At 39.4% G+C, this 17,794-nt stretch overlaps 3 protein-coding genes and 1 long non-coding RNA gene across 15 annotated transcripts in view; 2 read left to right on the top strand and 2 right to left on the bottom strand.

Moving 5' to 3' along the window:
- LOC148188582 (uncharacterized) overlaps positions 1-14,162 on the bottom strand; it is a 39,112-nt gene extending 24,950 nt beyond the window's left edge. Inside the window, exons 1-4 of one of the 2 annotated variants that reach the window (XR_015777718.1) lie at positions 14,087-14,162; positions 11,293-11,477; positions 10,519-10,629; positions 6,944-7,089 (exon numbers count right to left, since the gene is read on the bottom strand). This is a non-coding gene — a long non-coding RNA (uncharacterized LOC148188582). Of the gene's footprint in view, positions 1-6,943; positions 7,090-10,518; positions 10,630-11,292; positions 11,478-14,086 lie in introns of those variants that run through there. The other variant, XR_015777719.1, reaches the window with a different exon arrangement.
- Positions 3,566-5,269, top strand: LOC148188584 (trace amine-associated receptor 13c-like). Of its 4 annotated transcripts, none has more exons than XM_088082794.1 (2): positions 3,566-3,642; positions 3,967-5,269. In XM_088082794.1, the coding sequence occupies exons 1-2, from the start codon at positions 3,566-3,568 to the stop codon at positions 4,784-4,786; spliced, it is 897 nt and encodes a 298-aa protein (XP_087938920.1). In that variant the 3' UTR covers positions 4,787-5,269. The 4 variants fall into 4 exon arrangements, with proteins under 4 accessions (XP_087938920.1, XP_087938918.1, XP_087938921.1 ...); XM_088082792.1 differs by having other exon boundaries at positions 3,566-3,738; XM_088082795.1 differs by having other exon boundaries at positions 3,585-3,649.
- Positions 6,008-7,739, top strand: LOC148188583 (trace amine-associated receptor 13c-like). Of its 4 annotated transcripts, none has more exons than XM_088083679.1 (2): positions 6,008-6,586; positions 6,920-7,739. In XM_088083679.1, the coding sequence occupies exons 1-2, from the start codon at positions 6,510-6,512 to the stop codon at positions 7,737-7,739; spliced, it is 897 nt and encodes a 298-aa protein (XP_087939805.1). In that variant the 5' UTR covers positions 6,008-6,509. The 4 variants fall into 4 exon arrangements, with proteins under 4 accessions (XP_087939805.1, XP_087939804.1, XP_087939803.1 ...); XM_088083678.1 differs by having other exon boundaries at positions 6,008-6,656; XM_088083677.1 differs by having other exon boundaries at positions 6,008-6,682.
- A 1,768-nt stretch (positions 14,163-15,930) lies between the features above and the next one.
- Positions 15,931-17,020, bottom strand: LOC121948400 (trace amine-associated receptor 8a-like). 5 transcript variants are annotated; one of them, XM_042493795.2, is made up of 2 exons: positions 16,845-17,020; positions 15,931-16,756 (listed from the first exon to the last, which is right to left on the bottom strand). In XM_042493795.2, exons 1-2 carry the CDS (start codon positions 17,018-17,020, stop codon positions 15,931-15,933), a joined length of 1,002 nt encoding a protein of 333 aa, XP_042349729.2. The 5 variants fall into 5 exon arrangements, with proteins under 5 accessions (XP_042349729.2, XP_087938914.1, XP_087938915.1 ...); XM_088082788.1 differs by having other exon boundaries at positions 15,931-16,780; positions 16,827-17,017; XM_088082789.1 differs by having other exon boundaries at positions 15,931-16,752; positions 16,937-17,017.
- Between the last annotated feature and the right edge of the window lie 774 nt (positions 17,021-17,794).

Raw genomic sequence — 17,794 nt, 5'->3', positions numbered from 1 at the left:
GGTGTAATGGCCGGTGAAACAGTGTTGTTCTTATAGTTTTATACCAATGTGACTCATGCTCATTATCAGAAACTGCTGTGTTCATTGTATCACTACACTGGAAATTAGAATCAAAGCACTATCAATTATATTGTGGCAGTAATATTCAAATCAATATGTTTGGCCTTTAGCTGACTGTGGAATAATAGAGGATTCTTGTGCATTTGGAGCTTAGTTAAAGCCTAACTATCGAGTAAGCGAGAATACTCAACTTGTTTTGCTTGGGGCCACTTTTACAATAAGACATGTTGTTTCTAGGATTTTGGAACAATTCTAAAATTTCATGGGAATTCTGGGATTTGAGGTCATTTCTTGGATTTTGGAACATTGGGAGCTCAGCTGAGACCTCTGTTAAGGGGTACGGAGATCATCCACTGGCACTTTTTTGATAAACAAGCTCTATTATGATACTTTTATGTGCACTCCAGCTTCTTATGTATACTTAAAAGTACAAAATAATTCTTAGTGGGAATCATTTATTTTATTGTGATTAAGAAAATGGTCACCTGGCACCCCATTGGGGCCAATTTTGGCCTGCTGGCCGTACGCTGAGTAGCACTCGAGCACACTATATTAATTTTTTTCCTTAGCAAATGCATGAGTGAAAATAAGAAGGGTTCATTTGTTAAGCAGATATCTCAGTTTTCATGTATTTTCCCACATCATACTTTTGTGTGTTTGTGAGTGTGTGTGTGTGTGTTTTTGTGAACTCAGAGTAATATCATTCAAACTGATGGTTTATTCTTAACTCTAATGCAGATTCTGTTACTACTTTGCCTATTCCTCTCCTCAAATGATTTTAGAAAAATAAGTTAATGCACTGTTTAGATGTAAAATGAAAAAGTTCTTGCAATAAAGAGGCTTAACTTAATAGAATCCATGTTCTGTCGTGTTGTTGAACTCAGCCCCCTGCAGTTGCCAATACTGACCAGCCTGTTCTCATTCCAAAGTTGTCACAGTCTGCCGCTTTCACAGTGCTTTCAGCGTAAAATCCTGACACCAAAAGCCACCCTTTGCATCCCCATACTACCCTGCTGGACAAATTCAGCTGAGAACACGGTGTTGGTTGTGATATTATCCGTGCCGGATAACCGGATGGCACCTGCCACAAAAGCATGATAGAGGACCGTCTACATTAGTTGAGATCACAGCTAGATGAAACCTGTTGCATCCGCATGATACCCCCATGTGCATTTGTTAACATCAAGGTAGCACCATCCTGGAACGTCAACAACAGACACAGAAAAAAAACAGGAGCGTAATATGCAGACACTGAAGTCCACTGCAAAGCGGCATTGCGTGACGACTTGGGATGAGAGTGTGCTGTGCTAATCCAGTCAGCCGCCCCTGTAGTCTTCGCTGATTACGTTCTGGCCCTCCTAAATAACCTTCTCTGATCCCTGGTCAGTGACCCAGCTATGTTTCTGATCTCCAGTTGGCCACAGGCTGTTGTCTCCAGCCCACTGACACTGCCAAACTGCTCCCACAGCTATGGGGCCCCACTTGCTTCAACATGCATGTGGTTATTTAGCTTGCAACTTGTGTTAACCTCCAACTGGATGTCCTGGCCCTCTTTTGTTAATCAGGCCCTTAGCTCTCCCTCTACTAGTAAATGGTAAACAGACCTGCAATTGTACAGCACAGTTCTAGTCTTTCAACCACTCAAAGTATTTTCTCACCACATGTCACATTTCACACGTTTGAACACTTTTTGGTCAAGGTTACCATACAAGGTGCCACCAGCTACTGGTTTTAAGCATTTATACGCAGTGATACACCAATGTCACAGGACAACATTTTGGGGGTCAATATCTTGAGCAAGGATACTTAAACAAGCAGACTGGAACAGCAACTGATCTCCCGATTAGTGGACGACCCGCTCTCCCCCCTAAACTACAGCAACCCCACTTTTAATTGTCCCAGTCCACCTCAGTGCCTTTTGTGACCCTCCTGAAGCTCTATTTTGCAAATAACCCTGCACCAAGAACTATTTGGCCTGCTGGCAGTCTTTCTGTGCGGTTCCCTCTGTGCTTCGGGCCTTTTGTTCGCCATCCTGTGCTGTTCCACCTATCTGAACCAACAGAGCCTCATCATTTGCAAAGAGCACAGAAGCAATTCTGAGTTCCACCAACTGGACAGATGCGACTTGAGATCCTGTCCAAGGCGGTCTCACATTCAGTCAGAGCTGGTAACAAAGACCAACTCTGGCAGACCCCGACTCCCACTGAAAACATATTTGATTCTGTGCCAAGGATATGGACACTGATATGATTCTTGTTATAAAAAGGAATAGAAAACTTATGGCAATCCTCTACCCATACCACATACTCCCGCACAACTCTCCACAGGACTCCAGGGGCAACAGAAAAACACAAACAGAATAGTTGAGTAACCTCCTATGATCCCCTTTACAACTCTGCAAGGGTAAAGAGCTGGCCACTGTTCCAAGACCTGGAAATAATCTGTATTTCTCTCCGAGGATACAAGTTTTGACAAAAGGTCTTAGACTGCTTTCCAGCCCCCTGGCATAAGATTTTTCAGAGAGGCTGGTCAGTGTGATTCAGTCCTCCTTTTTAAAATTGTAAAACTAACACCCCAGTCTGTCATTAAGCAAGTACTGTTACCAGTTTCTACGACACTGAAAAAGGTGGGTCAGCCAAGCCAGCCAAGCAATGTGAAGAGCCTTCAGCACCTTAGGGCAAATTTAAATGAGCTCCTTGCCACAGAGAAACCTCTGCTTCTGCTGTTGAGTTTACTCGGTGGTGATACCATGATGTCAACAAATGTACATGGCGGGATGAGGTGGCACATAGTTATCATTACACAACACAAGCACATGGCAACCAACGCCGAAACGTCAGCAAACGCACATGCAGGCATGGATGGTTAGAATTAGGGGAAGGTGGCACATAGTGAGGGGTAAAAAAACCCATCAAAACCATACAGGAAGCAAACACTGGACTCCTGCATGAAAGTCCAGGGTGGGTTTGTTGGACCTGCCTGCCCAATAGGAGTCATTGCAGCAAAGTGATGCAGTCCTGCTGCATTTCATGTGGACCCAACAGATTCTGTCCGGCTGTATTCTCAATTGACGTTGCCTGTGTACTTATGATGTTGACAAGGAAGGTGTAGTTCAGCCTACCGCTGGTGTATAACCACAAAGTGAATGGCTCTGTCCAGCCACATTCTCATCTGACGCCGTCCAGCGGCATTTCATGCACACACAGAAGTTGCCTTTTTTCATTCTGATCTTATCTTAAAAAGACCTGTCAAGGATCCAGTATTTTAAAAATTATGAGCTCAGAACGAGAACGGGCTGGTCCATCAGACTCCCCTGCCGTTTGATCCAATTCATCACCTGGTGGTGATCAAGTTCCTCCTGCTTTTCTCCTTATCTGATTGCGCCCACTGAGAATTTCTTCCTAGAGCCCAAAAGACTTAACATTCATGACAGGGAGGAATAAATCGGTTGTACATCAGAGAGGCTTTCTAGTACTTGGTAGCTTCTTGCCACCTCTCTTGGAAGATGGAGACTCCACAAGAAGATGAACTCTGCTTTCCACAACTCCCCAACAATTCCTGCAGAAAACCCACGCCGTCTAAGTCTGATGTCATGTTATCTTACGTTCTGCTGTACTTCATCTCTCTGCTCACTGCAGCTCTCAACCTGCTTGTCATCATCTCGATCTCTCACTTCAGGCAGAGTTAAACTCTCAACATTTATTTTCTTTATGAAAATTTGCAATAATTATTTTAATGTGAATGTGCCAGTTGATTATAATTCTGCACTAAAACAACTGTCTATTCAAATAGAATGTTGTCACAAAATAAGTAAATCAGGCACTTAAGAAGAGATTCATGCATTCACTGCTGTGACTAACAAGCCATGATGATAATCTTGTAAGTGATGATATTCTTCCTCTCCAGGCAGCTCCACAGCCCCACAAACTTCCTCATCCTCTCCCTGGCTGTGTCAGACTTCCTCGTGGGCCTCCTGCTGATGCCGATTGAAATCCTTTTAACCGAGGCTTGCTGGCTCCTGGGTGATCTCATGTGTGCTCTGTACTATATTGTAGATTTTATCATCACCTCTTCTTCTGTGGGAAATATGGTGCTCATATCAATTGATCGTTATTTGGCAATATGTGACCCTCTACATTACACCACCAGAATCACTCTGGACAGAACAAAAATCTGTGTTTGTGTGTGTTGGATCTGCTCCGTTCTCTATAATTGTTTCATTTTAAAGGAATTTCTAAGACGACCTGACTCACAGAATTCCTGCTACGGAGAGTGTGTAGTAATCCTTAACCACATCACAGGAGCTGTTGACCTTGTTTTTACCTTTGTTGGCCCAATAACTGTCATCATAGTTCTGTATATGAGAGTATTTGTGGTGGCTGTGTCTCAGGCTCGTGCCATGCGCTCTCATATTGCAGCCATCACACCTCAGGGTTCAGTGAGTGTAACTGCTAAGAAATCTGAGATGAAAGCAGCCACGACTCTTGGAATTGTTGTTGTTGTTTTTCTATTATGCTTCTGTCCATATTATACTCCATCCCTTATAGGTGAGAATATTGAAGACAGCAGTTCATCCTCATCTGTTGTAGTGTGGCTGCTGTATTTCAACTCCTGTCTTAACCCTCTGATCTATGCCTCTTTTTACCCCTGGTTTAGAAAATCTATCAAACTCATTGTTACACTTAAGATACTGCAGCCTGACTCATGTGATACTAAAATACTATAGACAAACTGGTGAGTAAAATAAATAAAACTGTGAGGATAAAAATGTATTTGCTGTTATCAGTAAGTCACTAAAGAAAAGTTTGAAGGTGTAATGGCCGGTGAAACAGTGTTGTCCTCATATATTTCTTTTTTGTTCTCATATTATTCTCATGTATTCTCATATCAGAAACTACTGTGTTTATTGTATCAATACACTGGAAATTAGAATAAAATATGCTACTGTAATTTATATTGTGGTGGTGATATTCATATCAATATTTTTGGCCTTTAGCTGACTGTGGAGTAATACTGGATACTTTGGCTCTTGTCATTTGCAAAATGACAGGAGGACAGGGGTCGGTTGCAGCAATCCATATGTTTCTAGGATGGGAAAATCCCTTCTCTTCTCAATGGCCTTACATAGCGCCTTTTGAAGACAAAAGCTCCTATTTAAACTGAAGCTAACTTAATAAAAAGTGACAGACATAGCATGAGGTACATTAGGATCAGAACGTGCAGCGATCCACTCTTGCTGTGAAGTTAAAGTGTCTCTCAGAGGGTGTCACCAGATACAAGAGACTACAGTTTTTGGAGCTCTGCTTTATATATGTGCCTTTATATAGCCTACAGTCTATGTGCAAAACATACATCTGTCACACTTGGAGCTGATCAAGTGGGCTAACCCTAACCCTAACCCTATGTGAAATAAAAATTTAAATAAGCCAGTGTTTACATTCAATAGTTAAACATTCTGTAAAATAAATTGCCTTTCTTTTTAATTGGAGCTTTTGTGTTTTACTTTTACTTCTTGAGACTATGAAGAAAACAGGATCTAGTCGTTCTGTGCAATATATATGAGTTAAAGGCCTCTTGAACAGGAGCCACAACCAGATGAGCAGTTCATTCTAAGTACACATTTGGATTCACCAGACCTGTCCAGTCACACCTTCTCGTGCCAAGTCCTCACATGCTGCCACTATGTATTGGATGTCCACACACACACACACACATATATATATATATATATATATATATATATATATATATATATATATATATATATATATATATATATATATATATATATATATATATATATATATGTATGTTCTGGGATGGCGCTACCATGATGTCAACACAAGCACATGGGGGGATGAAGATGCAAATGGTTATTTTTAGACAACAAAAGCACATGGCAACTAATGTTGGAACATCAACCATCACACATGCTGGCACAGGCGGTTAGGATTAGGGGACGGAGTCACACAGTAAAATCAGGAATAAAAAATTCGGATGGGTAGATTTTGTTGGGTCGTGTGAGGCCGCCCATGTGCATATTATGTGGGTGTGGCAGGTGCAGTCTGGCCATCCATCGACATCTAAAAACAACACGAATGGTTCTTTTCGGCCACCATCTCATCTGACACCCTCCAGCGGCATTTCATGCGCACAAAAAAGGGGCCTTTTTTGCATTGTGATATTACATCAAAAGCACTGTCAAGATGGCAGTATTTCCTGAGTTAAGAATTGAAACGGGCTGGTCCAGCATACACCGGTGTCATATGATCCATTTCACCACCTGGTGGTGATCATTTCTCTCTGCTATTCTCCTCAACTAAGTGTGCCCCCTAGGAATTTTACCTAAAGCCCAATGGACCAAAGAGTCGTCACTGGCAGAGATAAGTCGGTTGTGTGACAGAGAGGTCTGCCAGAAATCCGCAGCTTCTTGGTACCTCTATCCAAAGATGGAGACTTCACAAGGGGATGGACTCTGCTTTCCACAACTCCTCAACAATTCCTGCAAGAAACCGGTGCCGTCTAAGTCAGATGTCATACTTGCTTACACTCTGCTGTACTTCATCGCTCTGCTTACTACAACTCTCAACCTGCTTGTCATCATCTCTATCTCCCATTTCAGGCAGAGTTAAATCCTCAGCGTTTATTTATATGAAATGTTTAAATGTAAATGTTCGAGTTCATAATTCTGTGTGTTGAAAATCCTTACTAAAATTGTTGTGTATTTCAACATAATGCTGTGGCAAAATAATTAAATTAGGTACTTTGGAAGATAATTATGCCTACAAGAATGCTTTTGATACTGTGACTAACAAGCCATGATGATAATCTTGTAAGTGATGATATTCTTCCTCTCCAGGCAGCTCCACAGCCCCACAAACTTCCTCATCTTCTCCCTGGCTGTGTCAGACTTCCTCGTGGGCCTCCTGCTGATGCCTGCTGATATCCTTTTAGCCGAGGCTTGCTGGCTCCTGGGTGATCTCATGTGTGCTCTGTTCTATGTTGCTGATTTTATCATCACCTCGTCTTCTGTGGGAAATATGGTGCTCATATCAATTGATCGTTATTTGGCAATATGTGACCCTCTACATTACACCACCAGAATCACTCTGGACAGAACAAAAATCTGTGTTTGTGTGTGTTGGATTTGCTCCGTTCTCTATAACTGTTTTATTTTTAAGGACTTTCTAGGAGGACATAATTCACAGAATTCCTGCTACGGAGAGTGTGTAGTAATCCTTAACCACATCACAGGAGCTATTGACCTTGTTTTTACATTTGTTGGCCCAATAACTGTCATCATAGTTCTGTATATGAGAGTATTTGTGGTGGCTGTGTCTCAGGCTCGTGCCATGAGCTCTCATATTGCAGCCATCACACCTCAGGGTTCAGTGAGTGTAACTGCTAAGAAATCTGAGATGAAAGCAGCCACGACTCTTGGAATTGTTGTTGTTGTGTTTCTATTATGCTTCTGTCCATATTATACTCCATCCCTTATAGGTGAGAATATTGAAGAAAGCAACTCATCCTCATCCTTCGTAGGGTGGCTGCTGTATTTCAATTCTTGTCTTAACCCTGTGATCTATGCTTTTTTTTACCCCTGGTTTAGAAAATCTATAAAACTCATTGTTACACTTAAGATCCTGCAGCCTGACTCTTGTGATACTAAAATACTGTAGATAAACTGTGTGAATAAAACTGTGAAGGTAGAAATGTATTAGCTGTTATTATTGAACATTATTTATCTATAAGTCAAAAGGTGCAATTGCTGGCGTAACAGTATTGTTCTTGTATTATAATACTGTCATGATTCATGTTCACTATCTTACAATCAATTCTGTTATTTTTCAGTTCTACACTGGAAAGAAAATACCAATATGCCTCTGTAATTAATATGGTAGCAAAGATATAAGAGGGTGCAGTATAGTAATTGTTTTTCTCAGCAACATAAATGTATAATTCAGGGATGACCAGACTTTGACTTGGGGCCAAAGTACATAATGTACAACAGGAGCCAGCTGCTTCTCTATATAATAATAATAATATTAATAATATTAATATTATTATTATTCTTAATAATAATAATAATAATAATAATAATAATAATAATAATAATAATTGTTGTTATTATTATTATTATTATTATTATTAACTTAATTTATATAGGACTTTTAAAAACACAAAGTACTTTGACAAGCAAATGAAGCAAATGAAAAAAGAATAAGGTAAAAATAAAAGACAAACCAAAAAATGAAACAGAATAAAAATATATGGATAGAACATTTAATTTTATAATTAACTCGTCTATATACATATTTTTGTTTTGTTATAATAATCATATAAATAAAAAAGAATAAATAATAATTTCTGGACATTTGTCCCAATTTTTTAAATATCATAAACTTCTAATATTTTTTCTTCTACTTATAATAATAATAATAATAATAATAATAATAATAAGTACACAAAGTAAAGAAAATAAATAAAAAATAATAATAAAAAATTAAAAAAAACAAAAAAGCAGCAAAACAAAATTTATAGAATGGGTTATTAAAATTAAAATCATAATCGTTGTTATTAAAAATAATTAATAATCATTTCTGGACATTTGTTCCTATTTTAAATTATTATTAACTTCTAATAATTTCTCCCCCTCTATCTTTCTCCTTATTTTACAAAAGGTATTTTCAGGTACTTCTTGTCACCTTTTCCTAATTTCTTGCAATTTGTGGGACATCTCTTCTTAAGTTGCTCAATGCCTTTTTAGCCATGTTTTCAAAAGAAATTAAATGGATTTGTCAAGGTTTTAAAGTGAAAGGCCTCTGAATGCAGCTGAGAAAACAGATGTTGTTCCTGTTTCAAAGGGTTCACGTGCAGTCAGGACCAGTTTCACATAAAATTAAGTAAATCAACTGCTGCTTTGGAACAATATTGTTCTGTGTTTTTGGTGTGCTTAAAATATCAGTTTGAATTAATAATCTGTATTGCAAATAAATAATTTGTGCAAACAAGTAAAATCAGCTTCTATATAGCCAACAATCCCAAAGACTCGATCTTTGAATTTAATTTACAGATTTTCTCTGGAGGTTAGTGCAACAATCTGTGTACCCTTTTCCACATTTCCCTCATTTTGCTGCTCTCAAAAGACATTAATGCACACAAGAGTGTGATCTGGTTAACTGGTATTCTCCTGGGAAAAGTGTGTGCTTGCGCAAATGATTTTGACTGGTAGGAATTATGTGGTTTGCACTGCTGCCTCACGATCAGGAGCACATGGGTTTGACCTCCAACATGGCCAATTTTCCTCTTGCTGGATAAAAGTGCTCTGCTTATAAATTAAGTTGTATAGTTGTAAACACGAGCCTTAACTTGAACAGGTTAAAAAAGGGAGTTCAGTACACTAACTGAAGCACTGTCTTAACCCTGTAAAGTCCAAACCATGAAATAATAGCCAGAAAATTGTAATTTCTTTAAATTGAGGTGTTTATGGGCCCTTTCGATTGTATTTGATATTTCAGGCATTTTAGGAAAGTAACTGATCACAAAAAAACACATTTTTCATTGTGATTGGAACACATCAGCTGGTTTATGTGATTTTTCCCCAAACAGGAACCTTTTTACCAACTTTATAGTGCATTGCGTTGGGCAAAGAATACATGTTTCTGTCCATATTCAGACAAAGATAGACTTTATATTTGCCACAAAAGACATTATCACAATGGGTCACATGAGACAGTGAAGTCAAGTATATTACTACAATAAAACAGCTATTATGGGGTGAACATCACACATAAATAAAACTGGGCTCATTAAAGTTTCTAGTGTCTCTGCTTTCAGTCATGCCCAATTTATGTCACTCCAAGGCTGTTTAGGGACCTCAGTGTACAGAAAAATTTAAATACACCATGTTTAGAATAAGCAAAAAAAAAAACAAAAAACACATTTATACTGCATGCAAAAACCTTTATGTTTTGCATAAAGGGGATTTGCATGAAGTGGGCAAGTTTGTAAAGGGGAGACTTATGGGTACCTCAAGATCTCATTTTCATTCAGATATCTTGAGGTCAGAGGTCAATCGACCCGCCAGTACTTTTACATGCACAGATAAGTCGAACTCTATTTATAGCTCTATCCATTTAATTGTACCTCTGTCTTTGTCCCAGTAAACCAGCACTGGGGTGGAAAATCGATTTATTGTTAAACTATGCTAAACTCCACCATAGTAGATGGCGATATGCTCCCTTTTTTAGCTAGTTGCTACAGAGCAAATCACAATCACAGCTGTTTATTTACAGCAACTTTGGGACAGAAAACTGCTGCATCACGTACATATAATAAAACAGCATTGAGCAAACTCATGCAATGATTAGTTTTAAGCCACCTAAAAAAGGCCCACCTAAGATAAGTTTAAGTATTCACAATATTCAGAATATTTAATAAGAATAAGACAGCCCTTACCGAAAGGAGATCTGAAGCAGTTGCATCAAAAACACCAGTCTTCCTTGAGAAAAGCAGTCATTTTACTCCGCTGAACGGTGGAAGTTGTTGGTCTGCCGCTGCCTCCATCAGCTGTTGTGGAGGGTAAAGAGAAGAAATACTCAAATTTACAATTTAAGCTGCAAGCAGCCGTTCCCACAATAGAGGTTCTGAACATGGACCACTTGGATTCCACGTCCCCATCCTCCCCCGGGATGCACGGCATGCAGCCGAGAGTTACAGACCTGCTGGAGCAAGTCTATGAAGCCAGGGGTCAGCACGCCAGGGGCCCCGCCCCTGCCTGCTGCCCGGGTGCCCGGGCCTGATTCTGACCCTGCGGGTGGCGGGCCCACAGGGTGGTGGCAGCATGTTACTTATTTGGGCTGAGCCTGACTGGGCCCTATGGCCAAAGACCCACCCAAAAGACGCTCACCTACAAGCTCCAACCCCTTCCCGGTCTGGCTCCTGGGGGGGGGGGGCCCGGTGTCCCCGTACTGGAGGACGTACTCTCAACAGTAACTGGCTGTGTCATCACGGTATTTGTGACTTTAATGTGATGGGTCGATACGGCTCCAAATACAAACTGAAACTAGAAGGCCTCTGATTCCAAAATGTCGTCCCATTGTCCTCATTTTTATATTGAAGCTGCTCTCGTCTCAGTGAGTCAGGTGCGATCTCGTCCCTCAAAGTGCACGGCACGGACAGTAAAGAAGGACTTGATGTCCTGCAGGAGTAGAGGACCATCCGTCCACTTACCATTGAAGCTGATGATGCAGATGTTTCCTCCTACCAGGTCCATCTCGGGGCAGGTGCCGGAGTTTACGGGACACAGGTCCCTCTGCATGTTGCAAGGGCGTGGGCCATGGCATACACTGCATCAATCACAAACTGGACCCTCCCCTCCTGCTTGTACTTGGAATCGATGTCAATACAATCCTGACCTGAGAGACACAGAGGACAGCCAGAGGTATTATTCAAAGACAAAATTCACACGAGTGTCACATTTATTCCTTTCAAACACATTTTGAAACATTTTCTCCTCATTCCTGTGGAGTCAGAACAGGCCTGCTGTCGTCCAGCTCGGACCGCCTGCTGTGTCAAAACCTAAAAAGCAATATTTTGTTCCAGATGCAATTAATGCACCTAATTTGCACGAAACCTTGACTGCTCTGCTCAGCCGCACTTTATCACAGAGCATTCCATCATTCTGATGCTTCTCACCAACATATGCATCTTTTTTATTCGGTTGTTTGCGGAAACAGTTGTGATTAATGTCCTGCCGCCCCCTCTGCGTCGTGTTTCTGCCTTTTACTGTTAATAACATTAATTCATAACTTCAGTAAACAAGTATCTAAATGACCGGCGGCCGTGTGTTTATGAAAACAAACAAAAGCGGTGTGTGCTCGACAAACGTGACCTGTCACCTCACGTCATCATGGCTTTCACCAAACCTTATTGGCTGTAAGGAGATCATGTGAGAAGTGATGCGTAAACACGGATGTAGGAGCCAGAAAATGAGACGTTTTAACTAAACTGTGTGTTTTTAAAAAAGTGCTCTTTGTAAGTGTCACAGTGGTAAAATTATTGCACATTACATTGATTTTGGAGTTATTGATCATGCATCGTACAGAGGGCAAAATTGTCGTACATATATGATAATTATCATGCATCTGACAACACTGAATGGGGTGTTTTGTGGAGAATTCGGAGCTCAGTCAGACGTTTGATTTAACGTCAGTCTTGTAATTCTAACATGAGGATCATGCTTTTTGTTTGTCAATCAATTTTTCTTGTAGAAAGTTATAAAATGATTGGTCATCAACTCCCAAGAAACTTCAGAAACTGTCAATTGTTCAACAATTTTTCCTGCTCAGTTCGTAGGACATATCAACAAGACCTGCTCCTTCAACATCGACTGGTCCTGCAGTCACACACTGATATCACAGTGATGCCCAACAGGCTGTGGAGCTAGTTTTAATCTTTCAGTTATCAGTGAGCAGGAGATTTGAATAGATCAAACAATAAGCCCATTTTTGAGCATGTCTTGTTGATTTATTTCTGATATAATTGTCTGCATCTGAGGAAGGACATTCTTGTTAATAATAATAACAACAATAATAATAGTAATGATGATAATAACAAAATCAAGCACAAAGAGGCCAGCATCAGCAGAGAGAGGCCGCAGAAAAACAGAGCATTATTATCTTAGCAAGTACCGTGATAAAAACATTAATCTCAAAATTAGGAGAGATGATTCATGCCAGATTAAGCTATTAGCTAGTTTACATTTGCAGTCCCTAAACAGAACAAACCTCCAACACTAAAAACAATTATCACACACCATACACCAAACAAAACAAAAAAAAAAGAAAATTAAAAAAAAAAAATCTCAGCACACCAAAAGATACAAAGATACACTGGAGGTCCCTAAAAGCAAGATTTAGCCTGATGGGGAAAAAAATCCTGTGCACCATCTCCTGACCTAAACGCACATGCACGTTACTTATTTAACCCTTTTTTTCAGAACATGACTTTGTTTGTCACTTTGTATTGTCAATGTAAAAGAAAAAAGAAAGAAAATAAAAAATGAGGGAGAACATAACAAAGCGTAACAAAATAATGTGAGCACTAGTCTTCTCATGTGTGGGAAGCTCTCCTCTTTAAACATGAGTGACATGTCAGTACTGTCACTCATCTGAAGCACTGTGCAAACACATCAGACTGCAAGCCTGCCAGCTTAAGTTTCCCATCACTTGGGACAGTGTCCAACTCTTATGTATAAGGACAGGAGACTGTGAGCATTTTGGTCCAGCTGCTTTGATCATTTCACATATTTCTACATTTTCCGCATTTTGTCTCAAGGTATAGTCTTTTAATATTGCAACATGTTCCTTGCAAGTTAAGCACGCTGCTTTACCGCCAACATCCGTGAAAACATACAGCAGTCGATGGCTTATTAAACACTACATTCGTGATCGCCCTTATGCGTTTCTTCAACGCTCATTTCGAGTAGCAGGCCCCTCAAAATCGCCTCTGTGATGCACAAAACAACAAAACAAAGCTCTGGTGTGCGCTCACAAACTGACGCACCTCAGCCGGATGTCAAAGCAGCTGAAGCTACTTGTGACACAGGAAGAAGCAAACTCACGACAGACAAGCGTTTCAAAATAAAAGCCAATTTACGTTATTTAATTTTATTTATTTATCAAGTTTATAGGTTTCACGCACACAATTGCGGGCCGGGTAGAACCATCAGGCGGGCCGGATCCGGCCCGCGGCCCGTGAAATGCCCAGGTCTGCATTAGACTGTCTAGTTTCAAATGATACCACCACTTTCACACTAGCTTTAAAAAAGAGGCTTTCACGCACAGAAATGTCTGCCGAGATCACCAGCGGTTCTGCAGGACTCCTGGGATTAAACACCTGAAGTATAATACCTTTCCACCCGATTTTACTATAGAAACTACTGAAAAATGAGTAATTATGAGTTGTTTCAATTCAGTAGACATTCATAATGAAGTAAAAGTGACAATATAAAAGTTATTCTTACCGTAACCTTACAATGAGCCAAGATTTCCTTGGAAGACATCTGCAGATTGGAGAACGGGGGCCGCCATGTTTGTTTGTTTTATTAAAAATGCGCTATTTCGAAGTGTTTCGTCACTTCCGGTTTCTAAACGTCACGTGAACACGTCAGAATTGGGACATATCATGGATGTATTATTAAACTAAAGGACCACGGGAAATGCTGGCGTTTCCGGTGTTGTGTTGATTAAACTGAGAGAGATTTCTGAGGACTGTGCTGCAGCTGTTTGATAGATAGATAGTTAGGCAGATAGATAGATATCATATATATTAAGTAATAATGATAATAATAATAATAATAATAATGATAATATTATTAATAATAATAATAATAATAATAATAATAATTGAACCCCTGGGGACCCTTACTTTTCATTCTTCATTTTTAGAAAATTTTGGTTGTGTTAATGCATATGGCATGATTTTCTATTTAATCTGTGAATTTCTCGGCTCCTACAATGTATCTAAAATGCATTGTGTAAGCAAAATTGTTACATTCAAGTAGAAAAGATGCACCATTGAAACCCATTCAAACTGTAATTTCTGAACCCACAGCCATCATATCATAAAAACATGCATTGTATTATTTCTGGGTGTCTGCACTATCAACTAACTATAGCGCAGGACCAGCATCATTAGGTCACATAATAATGCTAAGAAACAGTCACTATATCCTACAAGAAGTAAATAAATGATTGCCAGTTTGATTGTATTTGCATGATACCTATCGCCTTTTGGGATGGGGAAGAGGGAGTGATAACTTCAAAGCCAGCTTCTGCCCATGGATGTCATTGTTAAGCGAACAGGTTTTGAAACATATCAAAATGTTTCAAAACAATGGTTCGAAAATGTTGAAACGTTTCAAAGTTTCAAATTTGCCATCTCTAGTGCCCACTGCCTGCAGTGCATTAATAATCCACCAGGGGCAGGTGACATGTATGAGATTATTTATTTATTAATTTAGTTTGACTTCAAATTATACAGTTCATTGCAGCCTAGAGACAAGCAATTCATTTTAAAACATTGAAAATGTTTCAGATTGTATATAACATGTTTTTCAGTGAATTATTGTTAACCCTGTAAAGCCTGGCTCAACATCCGTTTTCTTTTGATGTGTTCAGGTGCCTTTCACAAGCACTAAAACTTAGAGTTGTATCTGCATATACAACAAGCTTCATTCTCATTTTTTGATAGTGCATCTATATGAGATTTGAAGGTGAATTTGTCATCAGTCCAGATGCCTAAATATAATTTTTATGGAAAATATTGACCTGATGTCCCCTACAAGGGACATGATATAAAACATGATAACATTTGAGGGGAAAAAGGACATTATGTTTCTCATATACCAATTACTTTAATATATAAAATATATTGCATTTATCTATGTCACCAAAGAAGGCACACCTCTCTCAGTTTTCTCACATTTTACGTTGTCTAATTCACTGACATAATATGAAGAAAAAAATGAATCTCAAATGAAAATGTGAAATTTTCCTCACCAGTTGGTCTGTATTAAACTGCACAGTTAGTCTGTATTAAAGTGGCCAGTTTGTCTATATAAAATGTGCAGCTTGTAATAAGGTATATAGTTTGTGTGTATTAAAGAGGGCCAGTTTGTCAATATTAAAATGTGCAGCTTTTATTTAAGTATATAGTCTGTATCAAAGAGGGCCAGTTTGTCTGTGTTAAAATGTGCAGCTTGTATTAAAGTGGACAGTTTGTCTGTATTAAAGTGGAACAACTTGTCTGTTACAACTATGTGGACTCAAAAATTTCGAAAGCATTTCTTTGTATGTCACACTCCCTTTACAGTACGTTGGCCTGACTGGAGTCAGTCTTCAGTATCTGCAGTGTAACAATGAGTTTGATAGACTTTCTAAACCAGGGGTAAAACAGGGCGTAGATGAGAGGGTTCAGACAGGAGTTAAAATAGAACAGACATATTATAAAGACTGCTGATGAAGCATTAATCATGGCTTCCTGGCCTGTAAGTGTGACACAATAATATGGGCAAAGGCATATCAGAAACACGACAATAACAATCCCAAGGGTCCTGGCTGCTTTCAGCTCCGATTTCTTCGCCATTACACCCACTGAGGTGCGTGTAACCGTGAGTGAGACAGCTATAATGTGAGAGCGCATGGCTTGAGCCTGAGACACAGCCACCACAAACACTCTCATGTACAGAATAACGATGACAGTGACAGGACCGATGAAAGACAAAATGAGATCTGAAAGTCCAGCAGCATAATCAATGACCAGCACACATTGTCCAACGCAGGAGTTAAACCTGCCCACTTGCTTCAGGTTATTCTTAAAGCGCACAGTGTGAAAAACAGTGGCGCATACCCAGCATATAGAAACACAGATTTTAACCCTTTGTTGTGTGACTTTGGTGGAGTAATGCATAGGATCACATATAGCCAAATATCGATCGACTGATATGAGCACCATGGTTCCTATGGAGGCTGAGGTGATAACATAATCTGAAACATAATACACAGCACACAACACGTCACCGAAATACCAGCAGCCATCTATGAGCATAATTTGAAGCAACATCAGGAGGCTGATGAAGAAATCTGAGACAGCCAGAGAGAGCAGGAGGAGGTTGGTGGGGGTGTGGAGCTGCCTGGAGGCATAAGAGAGCAACACACTCATTATTTGTGGCATCAGTTCCAGCAAATACAAACATCAGATACACAAAAAACATATATTACTTGTAGTGTGAGATAGAGATGATGACCAGCAGGTTAAGAGTTGCAGTGAGCAGAGAAATAAAAGACAGCAGAATGGAAATGAGCATGGCTGCAGATTGTGGACGCACGGTCTTCCTGCAAGAAGTGTTGAGGAGCTGTGGGAAGCAGAGTTCACTTCCTTCCAGCAGCTCCATCATCAGTGAAAAGAGACAAGATGCTGCTGAGCTCTGGCAGCTCTCTGACCACAGGTTTCTTTCACGCATTCATATAGGATTCATATCTCTCCTCCCTGTCCGTCCTTCGTCACCTCCTCTGGTGACAAATCTTTCAGTACCAAGCTCCTCCCTACTTTACTTTCTGCAGCAGACTTTTTCATCTGTTGTTATCATCATAAATTATGTTACATAAAAGGTTTTTTGAAACCAAAGCAAATTGGCTCAATTTCTTTCAAAAAGTATGGTAAGAAGGCAATGAGCAACAAGAGAAGAAATTACCCAAAAGTTAGAAAGAAATTAGTTAAAAGTAAGATAAAATTACCTGAAAATTGATATTAAAAATATCAACCGTAAAACAAAGTTTAAAAAAAAAACCATAAAAACATATGTCATTATGATAATTATAAATATTATGTTTCCTCTAGATTTTTTAAAAAAGTAATTTTCCAAATCTACTAACTTGTGGAACATTATTATCAAGTTGCTCATTGCTTTTTCCCATGTTTCTGAAAGAAATCATGCTGCTTTGCTCCAAAGTTTAAATACTCGCCAAAGGCATCTGAAAGCAGCACAAGAAAAGTAAAGTCACTTCATGTTTCTAAAGGTTAAGTACTTTCTTTAGATCATTTTCTTTTCATTTTTTAAAACTTCTTTCTCTTTTTTTGGGCTCATTTTTAGGCAATTTTCTCATAACTTTGTACTAATTTTGGGTCATTTCTTCTTAAGATGCTGGTCACCCTCTTACCAAAGACATCA

This window comes from Plectropomus leopardus, chromosome 10 (genome assembly GCF_026936395.1).
Source record: "Plectropomus leopardus strain MGB_pleo_1.0 chromosome 10, ASM2693639v1, whole genome shotgun sequence".
NCBI classification, from domain to species: Eukaryota; Metazoa; Chordata; class Actinopteri; order Perciformes; family Serranidae; genus Plectropomus; species Plectropomus leopardus.
This window is presented reverse-complemented; position numbering and strand designations above follow the sequence as displayed.